Raw genomic sequence first — 15,817 nt, forward strand, 5'->3', positions numbered from 1 at the left:
GAGCATGAAGTTGAATATTTTAGAAAAAATGCCAATTTTATTCATTTTTTTTATTATAAATAATTTTGGAAAACATTTCTTTCATCCGGGCCAAACAAAACCAATAATATTTTCGATTGTGCGACACGTAAAAAGCAAAAGATGCTTGAGAATTGAAGATAGAACAATTTTTTTTAAATTCACAAGAAATTGTACGAAAGAAATTTGGTGGGGACGTCAATTAGCGCAATCATTTAAAAATATCTTTAAAAACTAGTGCAACCATATAATTTTATGTCTTGACGTATGTAGTTTCAATTGTAGTATCCAACAAATCTACAATTTTTTTAAATTTATTTGTTTCGAAGAAAAGAGATTTGATTTCAAACATTGAAATGACTGGAGTGGATTGACTAAAGTTTTGATTTTTATTATATAACTTTCCAAATATATAAATACATGCTATTCTTTCTATTTTCATGAATTTGTAATTAAACTGCAAAAATGTACTAATCAGATGGTAACTAGAAATACCAAAAATAAAATATTTTAAATATGCAAACAAAAATTTCACTCTGGCCATAAATTAGTTTGAAATGAGTAGCATTTTACTTTTACAATTTCTCTCTCTCTCTCTCTCTAGGACTTCTTTTTCATGCAAATTAGTTATGTTTCCATTTGGCAAAATTAACGGTTGCTGTAACATGTGGTTTTCGTTCAATTTCAATATGTTCATCACAAACATTGTCAATGTTATAAAATTTCTTCAGTTCATCGATGGCTGTCTCCTCAATTTGCGTCAGCAACAATGATTTGCTCTTCATTTTATTGTAATATTCCTTTTGACGTCGTTCGTCTACTAAAATTTTTGTGAAACTAGTTGTGCTGTCGTCATCGTTGGAACCGCTGTGTACACTAGACTTGATCGGTGACAATGAATAAAAGCTTTCATTAAACGATGCATTTGAATGATTTGCATTTGCTTTGCTGGTTGATGCAATATTAATCGGTTGTGTTTTATTCACTGTTGCATCTGGTGTTGATTTCACTTTCCACACGTTTGTCTGTTCGGGTGTTGAAGTTGTTGATGCATTCCATGCAACTGTTTTTTTCGATGGTGATTGTTCAGTGTGTTTGATCGACGACGGCGAACATTCACTTTTTTCACTTTGTGATAATTGACGTCGTCGTTGCTTTTGTGATAGTTTTGTTCCTTTTTGTGGTGTGAAATCGCCCAAACTTAAATTGAACGTGGAGCTTTTCTCCGACGGTGATTCGATTGGTATTGGCGTTGTGGATTTATCCAAATCACTTTGGTCACCAGCACTCGAACCTGAAGGTAGAATTAGAAAAGAAAAATGAAAATTAATCAATGGGCAATGGAACAATGATAGTATCTGATTATACCTTGACTCATTGTTTTTGACGATTTTAATGGTGTGAAATTCTCCAATTCTTTTGGTTCATTTCGTAGAACATCATTCGATTTGAGGCCAGCCAATACGATTTTCTTTTTTACGTCTTTTTTATCGGTCACTTTCATCCATTTCGTGGATTCCGTTGTGAATGATCTTGCAATTTCTTCGGCTTCAATGATAATACTATCGTCGATGACGGGTTGTTTTTGTTTTGTCGCTGTATTTTCTTCAATCGATAGATTTTTCACGAGATTAATAGCTTCTTTCTCATAATTTCGTCGATCGCTCGACAGACGTTCGGTCTTTTTTGGCTTTGTTGTGGTTGAAATCGTCGCCGATTTCGCAACTGTATCTTTTTTCTGGAATAAATCCACATAAAAATCATCGACAAACGATATCACATCTTCGTCTCGAATACAACCACCGAATACCGTACTCATCACATGCTCACCATTTTCGCTAATTTGAAATACCTGTCGATAATATTCGGATATTTTTTCCATACTTTCGATTTGCAAATGTTCTAAGCAACGATTCTCCAGCAAACGGCTCATATTTTGACAAATAAAATCCAAACTCGCCGATTCGAGAAGACTACAATTGAACACCGTTGCAAATTCATACATGTCGGCGCATTTTTTCAATGTCATTCGTTCAATCATCATAATTTCAATGATATTCTTCAAACGCGTCACAAAAAATTGATCACAAATTTCCATTAAACCATACAAAAATGAATCGGTATAGTCTTTTTTTCGAATCAGATTTGTGTCATTGTGATAGAGAAAATTGATAACTGGTTCCATATATTCAAATGGAATCGTTTTTAAATTGATTACATCTTTTTGCGATTCCGACCAATGACTGTTGAACATTAAATTGAAGTACTCCAATCGTGTGCTCAATATACATCGATGCGCTTTTATATCACGATCGTTTGCACATTGTATCGTCACATCGTACAATTCCGGAAAACTGAGGCGATTCAATTTTAGTGGGGACTCTTTGATTTCTGACGGCGTCATCAAACGATCAAACAATTTTGAAACACCAAATTTTCCCATATACTCGCGGAATAGAGTATAGATGTCTAGATTTGTAAGACCACTGTACGGATCAAATGATGATTCAACATCCTCAATATCCGTCATGCTTAACGTATAATTTTCATAAATGTATCTCATCATGAGCTCAAACATTTTTGATGTTAAACCATCGTAGTTCAAATAAATGTGTTTGTCTTTGTATTTTCGTACGATTTCACGCAATCCTTCGGCACGTGAGTAGACAATGTATTTGTGCGCTGGAAACACTTCATCCTCAACCTATTTGCGATGTCGACATTTTACAATTTTAACATTTGTTTAAGAAGAAGATTTCAAATTTTTTAGAGGAAAAAAGAGTTTTGGGGGATTTTTATTTGCCTTTTCAATTTAAAAAAAATCAAATTTGCTGATTTTCTTTCTGCCAGAAATTCATTTTCATCACTTCAACAAAATTTTTGAATTTTGACCCCAAATGACACAATCGACATAATGGATTTCAAAAATTTATTCAGAAGCTACAGAAACTCTGGTCAGAGCACTATTTCCCACAATAACTTCTCTTTCCCTCCATTCATTTGTGAACTTACATGAAAAACGATGTCATGCAGTAAATCAAATTCACTGGTTTCGTTAAGTAATGCTTTAAATGTGATTGGATCATCGGGTAAATGTGGAATAAAAAGATATCGTTTCGAATACTCTTGTAAAGCAACGAATGATTCACCATTTTGATCAACAGAACAGTTTGTAACACGATCAATGTTTGGTATTCGCGTTAAAACGATGTCACATTTATGCGTCTCACTAATATCCATTCGACGATTGATTTCAACAAACTCTTCATCGCAGCCACGACATTCTTTCGGATTGACTGAATGCCTGGTGATGGTGCCTTTGTAGAGAATGCCATCGGTGGCCAATATTAACACCACCATTCGATTACACCAATAGACATTTTTTATGGAAAATGAATGGGCCATAAAACATCGCAAATATTTTTGCTCATCATTTGACCAGAGAAACAACGTATCCGATTGCGTTAAAACTAATATCTCCAATGGGTCAGATGTTGAAACTGTAAAATAGAAAAATTGGAATGAATAAAAAAAAATTGATCAATAAAAATTGGTGATTCGATTTATCATACACTTTTCATGCGTTGAAACTGATGGTTTTGTTCGACTTTGTCCTTTTTCCTGAGTATTCATATTGGTTGAATTACCACCGACTACAGCAATGTGCTTGATTGACTCGTGCAATATGGGCTTTTTTAGCGTTTTCACCTTGTGATTTGTATACAATAACATCAAACCCGATGTGGTGAGAACAACAATCGCTCCATTAGTTGAATCAACATATGCAATGTCATGTGAAAATGTCTCCAACTGAAAGGAAAATCATCGATAGCCATTTGAATTATTTTTCTAATGGTAAGTAATTTTGACATTGACAGTTTTGAAAAAATAAAAAATTCAAAAGTATTATTTAGGCAGGTGAATATTTATTGTGATAAAAGCTACCTTTTTCGGTTGAGCGATCGTTGTTATCGGTTTGACGTCATCGATGGGCAATCCAAATTGTCCACAATTCGTACCCCACACATAAACGGAATTTGATGTGTACGCCAAACAGTGATAATCACGTGCGATAACACCATTAAAATGGCCACGATCACTGAAACACCAAATTTATCATATATAGTTTAAAAAATCAATGATTAGTTCTGCATGAAAGAACTACTGAATTTGATGCAGATCTCAATAGTCTCCAGTTCGATCAAATTCAGTCGTGATTTATTGCAACAGGCGAAAAGGTTAACAAGTGGGAAATGTGCAATTGTTACCCGATATCAATTTCTCGCATAATTAATGATTTTTCGATCGGATTTCGTTGGCCCAGCTGCATATGCGTATTTAAACCGCACGTAAAAATCCGACCATCATTCGTTAAAACGATTGAATGATTCCGTGCGGTCGATACACTGATGACACGTTCATTCTTGTGTTTATTGGTGAGGTAAATTTTTCGCGGCAAAACCAATGTAGTTTCATTATTTGTTCCTAAACGACCACCATCGCCCAAACCAACCGCATACAATTCACCTTTATCATCCACATACAAACAATGATAACAACTCAAGCTAACACTATTGATTGAAACATTTTGCTTGGAAAAACAATCCAAATTATGCGGATAGGATTTTCCCTCTTTGTCTTCCAAGCCTAAATTGTAGTTTCGATTATTTCCCCACACAAGAATCTCTTTTTGTTGATCTCTGAAAAGGAAGAGAAATTAACATTTAAAAACGAAGAAGAATAAGAATAAGGGGCACTTTTTAATCAGTTCATCATTTCATATATTATAAATAATTCGAAACGTGAGAGAAATAGAATCAGTAATTACATCTGATAATCCAAATTGGTGTGGTGGAATTTTTTTCCCACAAAATAATATTCCGGTATTCATTTTTGAGTTCAATTTTTTTGGCTTTTTCCAACTTTGAACAACAGTTTCATTTCCACCACAAAAGAAATCGTAAGAATCAATTGCTATAAATTTCTTGAAATGATACTTACTGTTCTTTAATCTGCGATTGTTCGTGAACGTAATTTTTGGGTTTGCAGCAATATTGTACGGGTGCTTTTAATTTGAAATCATTAATTTCGAATGATGCGCCATAGTTAAGCAATAACAATGCAATATCAAAATATCCATTATTAATGGCTCGATGTAATGCTGTTTGACCTGTGAAAATCCATTCATATCGATTTAGTTTTATATTCTTTCTTTTTTATATGCAGTGACAACAATTACCTAATTGTTTATCAGGTAAATTGACATCGGCACCCTTTTTGTATATAACAAATATTAGTTTAAAAATTCAGTAAATGATTCAAAAAATCTTATGTTTTTTTTTTTAATTCTCTTTGAAATTATTAATTTTGAAAAAAACTGACATTATTGATGAGCCATTCGACGACTGCATACTTGTGTCCTGCAGTTGCAGCGTGTAAAGCAGTTTGGCCCTGTAACAACGATTGTGTGAATGAGAAAATTGCACTTAATTACGACTCGATTGATTCATATATTCACTCAATAATGTGAATAGTGAATATTGATTAACAAGGACAAAACACTTAGACCGAACATAAAATGCCCACCTGATGATTCAAATTATGAGCGAAATTTCGGCAAGTTTTTGCAATGAATGCGGCTATTTTATCATCGGGTAATGAATTATTCAGTAAAACACCTGTAATACGTTCACTATGCTCTGGATTCTTGCATTTTTTGCCGCAATTTTCGTATTGAAAATTGGATATGTTAAACATTTTCGATGGAAAAGCCACAATTTAATCTCAAAATTACAATTTACTTTTTAAAAAAAAACGAAATTTTCGTCGATTTTGTTTGACGAAATAGTGAATGTATGGCAAAGTAGTTGTGTTGATTTGAAAACTGATAGTGGCAAGGAACAGAGAATAAAAACTTCGATCTCACACAAATGTCGATCGATGTGATGTTGGTATTAAGTGTAACGATAAATTATTTGTGCACATCTCGTATCAACAGCGTTGCGACGAATTGTGCAATTTCCAAAAATCAATGTTTACATCAACAAACAAACACCGCACTGACACACCGAAATGCCACGATTTACATCATTTGTCCAGTGAATGAATAAATGTAAAAAAAGCACTTTTACTTCTGTATCACTTGGGCTTTTTCTTGACTGGTACGAACCGATGACGTATGGCTTGATAATTTCGCAAATAGACAATTGATTTTATGTTACTGTGGTGACAACTGTAGTTAGTTTTTGGTTAAATAAAAAAAATTGATTTATTTAAAATGTCAAACTAACATTTTCAACACATTGGTCGCAACTATAAAATCGATTTCTCCTGATTTTTCACAACAGATGACGCTCACATCGTATGTATGTTAGTACGCACGAGTATCGTATATAGAGAAATTCTATTTGACACATATGAAAAATGCAGTAAGTGTCAGTCGAAAACTTTGCAAACGCAGTGTCGTTTCAATATTTTCACGATTCAATTGATAAAAGAATAATCGGTTTTTTTTAAACAAAAAATAATTAATCCACAGTGTTTTGAAATGGTATTCGCTATGGAAGCTCGTCGTCTGTTAATCAACCGAGGTCTCTTGACTCAGGTACGTTTGTTAGTTTTTTTTCTCGTTCTTTTGCACATATTTTCTCCCCCATTCATCTAATACATTTGGATATATCATATGAACTAGAGACAAATATGATTGCATAACATGTACAGAATTTGTTTTGAGTCTTATTTTTTTGCCCAAACTACGCTGTAACATTGAAATGTCATCATAAACTTTTGAATTCATCACAGATTAATTTTGTCGAAAAGAAAATTTTGAAAATGTCTAGAAAATTCCATAATAATAATAAATTTTTTATCTTATCCGTGTCTTAATTTTAATCAAAAAAATAGATTCGATTCCTCAATACATCAACATCGGATGCTGCAGCTGCTGCCGCTGAACCAGCACCAACCAAACAACCGCGAGTGAAAACATTTGAGATTTATCGATGGAATCCGGACAAACCAAATGAAAAACCACACATGCAGAAATATCAAGTCGATTTGAACGATTGTGCACCAATGGTTCTGGATGCATTGCTTAAAATTAAAAATGAAATCGATCCAACGTTGACATTTCGTCGATCGTGCCGTGAAGGTATCTGTGGATCATGCTCCATGAATATTGGCGGAACAAATACATTGGCATGCATCAGTAAAATCGATACAGATTTGAATAAGCCATGCAAAATCTATCCATTACCGCATATGTATGTTGTTCGCGATTTGGTGCCGGACATGAGCAACTTTTATAAACAATATACCTCAATTCAACCGTGGTTGCAAAGAAAGTGAGCACCTTTTTTTCAATTCCGTTCAATTTTTTTCTAGATCAAAGTCCACCTTAATATTGTACTCAATATTTGGTTGATGTGCGATTCAATTGGCATTAATCTACAATGAATCATTGTCATTTTTAGAACCACCGAGAAAAAAGGTGATGCGCAATATTTGCAAGATGTTGAAGATCGTAAACAACTTGACGGTTTGTATGAGTGTATTTTGTGTGCATGCTGTTCAACATCGTGCCCGTCATACTGGTGGAATGCTGACAAGTACTTAGGACCGGCCGTTCTTATGCAAGCTTATCGTTGGATCATCGATTCACGTGATGACACGACTAAAGATCGACTTGATCGCTTGAGAGATCCATTCAGTGTCTATCGATGCCATACAATTATGAATTGCACGAAAACATGCCCGAAGGTATAATCATATCCATCAATCTTTTTCCTTTATATCCCAATTTTTTTTTGCTCTAATTTATTTCCTTCTCAATTTTATTTTTTGTTCTTTTTTTTAAATTTTCACTCCCGCTCATTTTGATCACTTTAATTCCCCCATAAATCCGCACAAATTTTAATGTGATTTTCTGTATTTAATTTTCCAGGGTTTAAATCCAGGCAAAGCAATTGCTGAATTGAAGCGTCTTTTGTCCGGATTACATACGAAACCGGAGCCAAAATTGGAAACGGCCGCTCTGCATAAGAAATGAAGTGTATAGATATTCAATAATTAAAGTAGCACCAATTCAATCCAAATGCCGATTTGTTTCCCAACCGAGCGACAGATATAAATATTGTATCCACCAATTTTGACCATTTGTTCGTTACTGGCGGATAAATTCAATTCAATGAATTTATTCAATCACAAGTTGTAAACGATTCGCTTTTTATTTCTAAATAAATAAGTTATGGATTTCATGTTTGGTACGAACATTTGAGCATTTTTATTCCATTTTAATATATTTTGTAGATTTGCTAATAATTATTCAGGAACAATTTTCAACGATTTTCATCCATTACGTATCAGGCACAAAATCATGATTGAACGGCCGTGTATACCATTGCATAGGATCAGCTTCGTTTCTGCGATATTACGATACCATTTAATTGCGAGCGATTCGCAACTCATGGTAGCTATGTTTTGAAGAAAGTTGCTTCATTGACACCAAATGACCTGCTTTCGGTCCATCTCAAAGTTTGAAAGCAATGGGATGCAATTTTATATAAAAAACTAATTACTAAGATGCCAGCTAATAATCTCATACCGTAAAACTCTCTGCATTGCCGATATTTATTAAATGTAGTAAATGATCACATAGAGTGAAAAAATGCGGTATACTTAATTCAATTTTGGTAGATTTAATATAAAATCAACCAACAACAAATTAGATTTATCATTTTTGAGATCTATGAGGCTTTCTTTTCAAAATAGACTATTTGTTGAATAAATTTCATCAACTGCTTCATTACATTGACCGATTTTTCGAAACGCCATCTGTGGCCCATGATACACAGACCACTTTCAAAACTGTTGTAGTGTTTTTTATGGCATAAGTATCTACCAACTTGATAATAAAAATATAAAATTCCACGCATGGCATGAAACACATTTTTAATTAAGAATAAAGAAACTCTCAGATATAAAAGAATGAAAATTTTATCGTGACAAAAGTTGAAAAAAAAAAAATAGATTTTAGTTGAAATTGAAAGGTGAAACTCTCAAATGTATATAAAATGTTGTATCTTTGTTTTAGTTTTGTTTAAAAATTACCTCAATATAATAGCCAGTGAGTGTGGCTGCGGTGAAACAAGTCGATCAAAGTCCATTGAAGATGCGCCCACATTTGATTCCACTCAAAATGGCATTTCGAATGGGTATTGCACGGCACCAATAACAACGGATTTTGTTCACGATGAAATGGTGCAAATTTCTGGCGGTGATTATTTGGTCGGAACGAATGAGCCGATATTTGAAAGTGATCAAGAGTCTCCCGAACGTAGCATTCACGTAAATGGATATTTTATCGACAAATATGAAGTTTCAAATGCAGAATTTTCACAATTTATCCAAGCCACCAATTATTTAACGTATTCAGAAAAGTTCGGTGATAGCTTTGTATTTCAAGCCCAGTTAACACCGACACAACAAAACTTATACAAAGATAGTCGTGTGGCTAGTGTACCGTGGTGGTACAAAGTGAATGGAACATCATGGAAACATCCCGAAGGTGTGGATTCATCGATTGGTGATCGATTGGATCACCCGGTGGTTCATGTAAGTTGGTTTGATGCAAGTGCGTTTTGCAAATGGAAAGGCAAACGTCTGCCAACCGAATTTGAATGGGAAGTAGCGTGTCGCGGTGGAAAAAACCAAAAACTATATCCATGGGGAAATAAATTGCAACCGGGCGATAAACATTGGTAATTATTCTTTTCATTTTCGCCAACATATAAGGATTCTTCATTCACATTGATTCCTATATCCAGGTTAAACATTTGGCAAGGAGCATTTCCGAATGATAACACTGGTGAAGATGGTTTTACATCGACATGTCCAATTAATCGCTTCAAGCAGAACGACTATGATTTGTATAATATGGTTGGAAACGTTTGGGAATGGACAGATACCAAATGGAACGAGAGTGGAGATGAAGAGGATTTGGAAACGGTGGAGAGAGTGAAGAAAGGCGGATCATATCTTTGTCATAAATCATATTGTTATCGTTATCGTTGCGCGGCACGATCATCAAATACTGCTGATAGTTCGGCCGGAAATTTGGGCTTTCGATGTGCCAAATCAATCAACCAACTTGATTAAAGCGTTTGATCGTTTTTTTTTTTTTTTTGTTATCAAATAGATTCATTTTTATTGAGTATCACTGAAAACGTGAACATATTTTTGTATATGTCTTGTTGAATTTGGAATGAAAAATAATAGGGTCAACCAAAATTCGTACAAACATTCCCGAAAATCGTAGTAAATTTACTGAATGTACATTAGGGTGTTTCCACATGAAAAATATTAAAAAGTGGCTATTATCATTTTGAAGAGCGTTAAATTCTGTATAAAATGATTTGATTATTGATACTGATTGGTTGCCGATGTCACTTCCTGGACTAAAAACACATTTGTAAATTGATTTCATGTCGCATTCACGCCAAAATCTGTAATTGATGAAAATATAAGATTGAACAAAATTAAAAACATGAAAAATAATTTTAATATCAAAATAATTGCCTAAATATTAATAAAAGTAACACAAACACTCACAATTTTACCATAATAAACCAAAACAATGCAAATTCGCCAATTCATTTGACAGAATGATATTTGAATCGTGATTCGCTCACGCATGACAAATGACAGGTTATGTGTCAAATGAATTGGCAATTTTGCATTGTTTTGGTTTATTGTGGTAAAATTGTTAGTTTTTGTGTTACTTTTTAAATATTTGAGCAATAATAATGATATTAAAATTATTTTTCATGTTTTTAATGTTGTTCAATCTTAAAATTTCATTAATTACGGATTTTGGCGTGAATGCGACATGAAATCAATCTACAAATGTGTTTTTAGTCCATGAAGTGACATCGGCAACCAATCAGTATCAAAAATCAAATCATCTTATACAGAATTTAACGCTCTTCAAAATGATAATAGCCACTTTTTAATATTTTTCATGTGGAAACACCCTAATGTACATGGGGGCGACGTGAAGAAATATTGACATCAGCGCCAGTATCTAATAATAAAAAATGGTCCAATGTAGCGTAGCAGCCTTTGCCAAAATATATGCAAACAAATGAAAAGGGGAATAGAGAATAAGACGCAAAGCAAAAGCATGTGTCTCGCTCCGTACTTTATTTCATTAAATTCATAAAAAACAAAGAAATTTTTTCCCTCTTCGCCAAATACGTATAACATAACCAAAACTGGTTTTGCAAGAAAAAAAAATATTTGTATTGGTGGACAGAACTTGCATATAGTTTCATAAATAAAAATATTGTATTAGTTGATCGCACATAATTTGATAGGAGCCAATTTGTTAGAATTATAATTTTATAAAATCCCTTTTGTCTATTTCTAAGCGCCATCTATTGGAATATTTTTAGTTATGAGGGACTGGCGCTGAACGCAAGAAATGTCCCGTACCTTTCACGTCGCTCCCATGTGAAAATCTTACTTAAAAGTAACAAAAATTACGCATATTTTTTTACGGAAATTATTTCAATCTCACTGATTCCATCTGTAAACCAAAGATTGAAAATAACCTAATGCAATATTGTTATTATATTTAATATAAACTTTAAACCACGATCACGTGTACAAAAAAGTGACTGACTATTTTGGAACAAATAGTCCATGAAATAAGCACCTGACTGACTGAGTGACTATAGTCGATTGTTTTCCATATAAAATTTTAAAATTCATGAATTTAGCCAACTATAGTTTAGTCACTTTTTTTCCACTCGGGTTGATAGATTAGCTTTTCCCCTGTTTTCTTGAACTTATTTCTACGACTGCATATGTATTTGCAATGAATGGTGGTGTTATCACTTGCTGCAGTCAAATACTGAATATATGGCTTTGATTGCGAGAATACAAGAAGCAATGTGGTCTAAAACATTCTATGGTCAATTATTTATAGAAAAATGTATCACAATTTACGAAGTAACAAAGTTACAAGATTGAAAATAACTCTTTTTCTTCACGTTCATGAAAAGATCACTGAGTTCAGAGTTTGGGATGTCAGTTACTTCACGAAAAAGTTCACTCGAATCCGAATTTCAATTACTTGCTAATAATACTAGATAATTGATAACAATACTCATGATGGATTAATTTGAAATCAGCACCGGGAATATTAATAACAGGAGATAATGAATCATCCGTATTACCAATGGTCCGAAATCAAATGCTTTCGTTTGTGCTGGATGCTCATATTTTAAACGTAAGCTCTCAAAAATCTCAAATTAATAATTTATATAAATGTTTGTTCTTCAAACAGTTACTTCTAACTCGAATATTATTTGAAACTACAATTGAAAAATATTTAACATATAAGAAAAAAAGACAGAATTTTTATATTTAACTATATAACTTACACTGCTTTTGCACTGATTTTTCACTACTTTTGCACTTCTCGTTGCAACATTGATGTATAGCTTAAATTGTTCATAAGTTCTTTTATCACTTTTATTCAACAAATTGAGTAAACAATAAACATTCTTCTACATGGTTTTATACATATATGTTGAGAGGTTAAATTAATATTGACCACTGATTTACAAAATATATGCATATCGTTCATCGTCGTATATCTTAAATGATATTGGTTCAACTTGATTTAAATTTTAAATGGAGAATTATCATAGAAATCACCCCTGGGAAACATTAGAAGTACTTGGGCAACCAAATCTTTGATATGAGGGAAATTCTAATGAATGAAACACAAGGAGTGTGGTGCAGGAGACTCAAACCCGAATCTTTATTCTCGCTTTGCTAATATACTATTCGGGCGCTTGGTGCACCTCACAATGTTAGCATTTGTGGTCAATTGATTTATATTTCCATCAAATGATTTATTCCCTTGTCACAATACTCTTAAGCCCAATAAATTTATGCCAAAGGAAGTGACGCATATACCCAAATACAGCATAGTGACAGCACTGTCAAAAGTCATATAACCACAAATTTTGGTGTGAAATTGAAGAAAACACGTATTTCGATTGGAAAATAATGTCGAGAGCGCCTGTTGTATTGTCTGTCTGGACTTTGAAAAAAAGATTTTTCACGATCACTTCGTTGTTCATGACCGGAAACATCGGCTTTGCGTTTTGAATCGTGATTCCGTCTTCGTTGAGGCAAAACATATTTGTCAGGATCATATTAAGCTGCTTGTACTGCAGGTAAATTATGTGTTTGCTTGTCTCAATATAGCAGTGGGGTTTGCCATCCATGACTTTGTGTTAGTTTCCAAATCGTTGATGTTGGTTATTTTTCTAGCGCTGTTGAGCGCATTCATACTGGCACAGAATTGCTAAAATATGCCGTTAAACCAATGAATCCAGTACTTAAATCTAGTACGTTTCAAAATTATTATTTTTTAAACATTTTCTAAAATAAAAGCATATGATTTTTAAGTAATGTGTGCTATAACCTCTACCGTAATTTCGATGCGATATTCATTGGAAAACTAATTATTCATCGCCACCTGCAATTAGTTTAAGGAACTAAATTTAATTTACCGCGTGGAAAAAAAGTGACCAAGTTACTATTGATTGTAAGTGACTATAGTTGGATAAATTCATGAATTTTAAAATATTGTATGGAAAACAATCGACTATAGTCACTCAGTCATTCAGGCGTTTATTTTGGGACGTTAAGACTATGGGGTGACTATGGTTATTGTTAACTATAGTTAGGTGTGCAGTTAGAAATAGCTTACTTTAATTGATACAACAAATTGATTATCAAACGGTTAACTAAATTTAACTAAGGTTGCCTGCTTTTACAGTCAATAGTTTGTCCCAAAATAGTCAATCACTTTTTTTGTACACGGGATTGCATTGAATTGCAGAAATGCAGCAACAACAACACGGTTATATAAAGCTGTGAGATGCGCTATAGTAAAAATTCAAAAAAAAAACACTCAACACTCAACAACATTTTTGAAAGCATTTTATCAAATTACTGTATGGCTTCCACAAAACTCCACACATCTTTGTAAATATACCAAATAAAGTCGACATATTGGAATGTTCAGGGTGTCGATCTAGTGACATTCTTCGGAACTACACCAAATTAGAAAAAAGAAGCAAATGAGTTTTAAATCATTAAGACATCGTTTCTGTTATCGCAAATGGGTACAAATATCTATGTTTTACAAGAAGAGTGATGGTGTTTTTGTCAGAGCAACATCATAACCAAATTCAGCTCATACTTCAAACTAAATTTAAAGCAATTAATTTTAGTTAATTAGTGTTTTTCACATCAACATTTCATCCACGATAAGAGTCTCTCACTTATAACAATAAAATAGAGTGTGTGTGTGTGTGAAACAATTTAATGAAATTTTCCGTGTTTTTTAAAGATTATTTTGTTCGAAATCAAGTGGCCAAAATGTCGAATACTATCGAAAACACGTTGAACACCGTTGCCACAATTCAACAAAAGAATACTCTAGCATTCCGAATATTCTGCTAAATGTGAAAAACTCATCTTCTTCATTCTCAGCAAACTCGAAATCAGTCTATGTATTTCGGATGGATATCCATCCGAGATATTTTAGAATATCTGGATATTCAACGCAACTGCACAGCGCCAGAGCTGTGTGGGTCGCAAATAGAATCTACGGTATGTCGCGACGTATATGTGTATCAAGTATCGCACGTACACAGTCACACTGTGTCTGTATTTTACGTGTAGCGACATACCGTAGATTATATGTGCGACGCACACAGCTCTGGCTCTGTGCAGTTGCGTTAAATATCCAGATATTCTAAAAAAACTCGGATGGATATCCATCCGAAATACATAGACTGCTCGAAATCGCTGAGACGATTTCGCTAAAAATATAAAGCAATCGTAATACGGTCTTTTTCAAATTTATCAATTTGACGATGTTCCTGACAATTTTATCTACGTGACTCTCATACAGAGACGAGAACAATTTCTATGAACTCCAACGTGAACCACATTTCTCTCTGAATGTAGACTTCTATCTTATTACTTTAGATGTCTACATTACAGAAATAATTGTTCTAAACCTCTACAGGTATTTTATGCGATGGGGGAGCTAGTTAATAGTTTTTGTACTCGTAGGCTATAAAATGGCAAATGGTTTTGCGTAATACTCGCTAATCGCCGTTTTAATCTTCGTCTACGGTAACTCATATTAAATTGTCGACTTGCATTCAACCAAGAAGTCATGCTCTTTAGTCTATTCTGACGCCCTGCAATCTAATGACGTTTTCATTGCCAAGTTGTAATTGTCCGATTTACGATTTTGGTGTCTTGCATTTCATCTGAATTTTATAATATATTTATATTTTATTTTATATTTATATATTTTATATTTTATTATTGATCATAAGTGATCAAACATATTGGATATTTTTTATCGTTAAACATCTTCAATGACATTTTAAATGAAAAATTATCATAGAAATCGCCCGTGGGCAACATTAAGAAGTATTTTACAATTTTTGAGAGCGATCTAATGAAAAAGTAAGAATTATTTGATGATTTATGTTTATTGCTTCATGTGACATATTTAGCAAATGAAAAATTCGCATTAGAACTGCTGGAAATTTGAAATTTTTCGTTGGATCCGAATGGAGATTATTATGAATGAAATGTATTAATTCTTTAATATTATTAGACCTTAATTGAAATTCACTACTAAAGGTATAATAAAATCGTGCATAAAGTAAATATTCCGCGCAAAATGATTCAATGT

At 33.3% G+C, this 15,817-nt stretch overlaps 3 protein-coding genes across 3 annotated transcripts; 2 read left to right on the forward strand and 1 right to left on the reverse strand.

Annotated features, from left to right (window-relative positions):
* Positions 1 to 384: 384 nt before the first annotated feature.
* LOC116346014 (inhibitor of Bruton tyrosine kinase) lies at positions 385 to 6,235 on the reverse strand. Its single transcript, XM_031775908.1, has 10 exons — positions 5,605 to 6,235; positions 5,401 to 5,469; positions 5,258 to 5,291; positions 5,020 to 5,188; positions 4,287 to 4,718; positions 3,964 to 4,117; positions 3,591 to 3,828; positions 3,031 to 3,518; positions 1,387 to 2,722; positions 385 to 1,312 (listed from the first exon to the last, which is right to left on the reverse strand). Exons 1-10 carry the CDS (start codon positions 5,773 to 5,775, stop codon positions 642 to 644), a joined length of 3,762 nt encoding a protein of 1,253 aa, XP_031631768.1. The 5' UTR covers positions 5,776 to 6,235; the 3' UTR covers positions 385 to 641.
* Positions 6,236 to 6,432: 197 nt separating this feature from the next.
* On the forward strand, positions 6,433 to 8,286 carry LOC116346016 (succinate dehydrogenase [ubiquinone] iron-sulfur subunit, mitochondrial). The gene is made up of 4 exons (XM_031775910.1): positions 6,433 to 6,622; positions 6,922 to 7,361; positions 7,491 to 7,776; positions 7,961 to 8,286. The coding sequence occupies exons 1-4, from the start codon at positions 6,566 to 6,568 to the stop codon at positions 8,063 to 8,065; spliced, it is 888 nt and encodes a 295-aa protein (XP_031631770.1). The 5' UTR covers positions 6,433 to 6,565; the 3' UTR covers positions 8,066 to 8,286.
* A 667-nt stretch (positions 8,287 to 8,953) lies between these two features.
* Positions 8,954 to 10,424, forward strand: LOC116346015 (formylglycine-generating enzyme). The gene is made up of 2 exons (XM_031775909.1): positions 8,954 to 9,776; positions 9,843 to 10,424. Exons 1-2 carry the CDS (start codon positions 9,079 to 9,081, stop codon positions 10,171 to 10,173), a joined length of 1,029 nt encoding a protein of 342 aa, XP_031631769.1. The 5' UTR covers positions 8,954 to 9,078; the 3' UTR covers positions 10,174 to 10,424.
* Positions 10,425 to 15,817: the final 5,393 nt, after the last annotated feature.

The sequence above is a fragment of the Contarinia nasturtii genome, unplaced genomic scaffold (assembly GCF_009176525.2).
Source record: "Contarinia nasturtii isolate CC-2019 unplaced genomic scaffold, AAFC_CNas_1.1 Cnas_scaffold_1371, whole genome shotgun sequence".
Lineage (NCBI taxonomy): Eukaryota > Metazoa > Arthropoda > Insecta > Diptera > Cecidomyiidae > Contarinia > Contarinia nasturtii.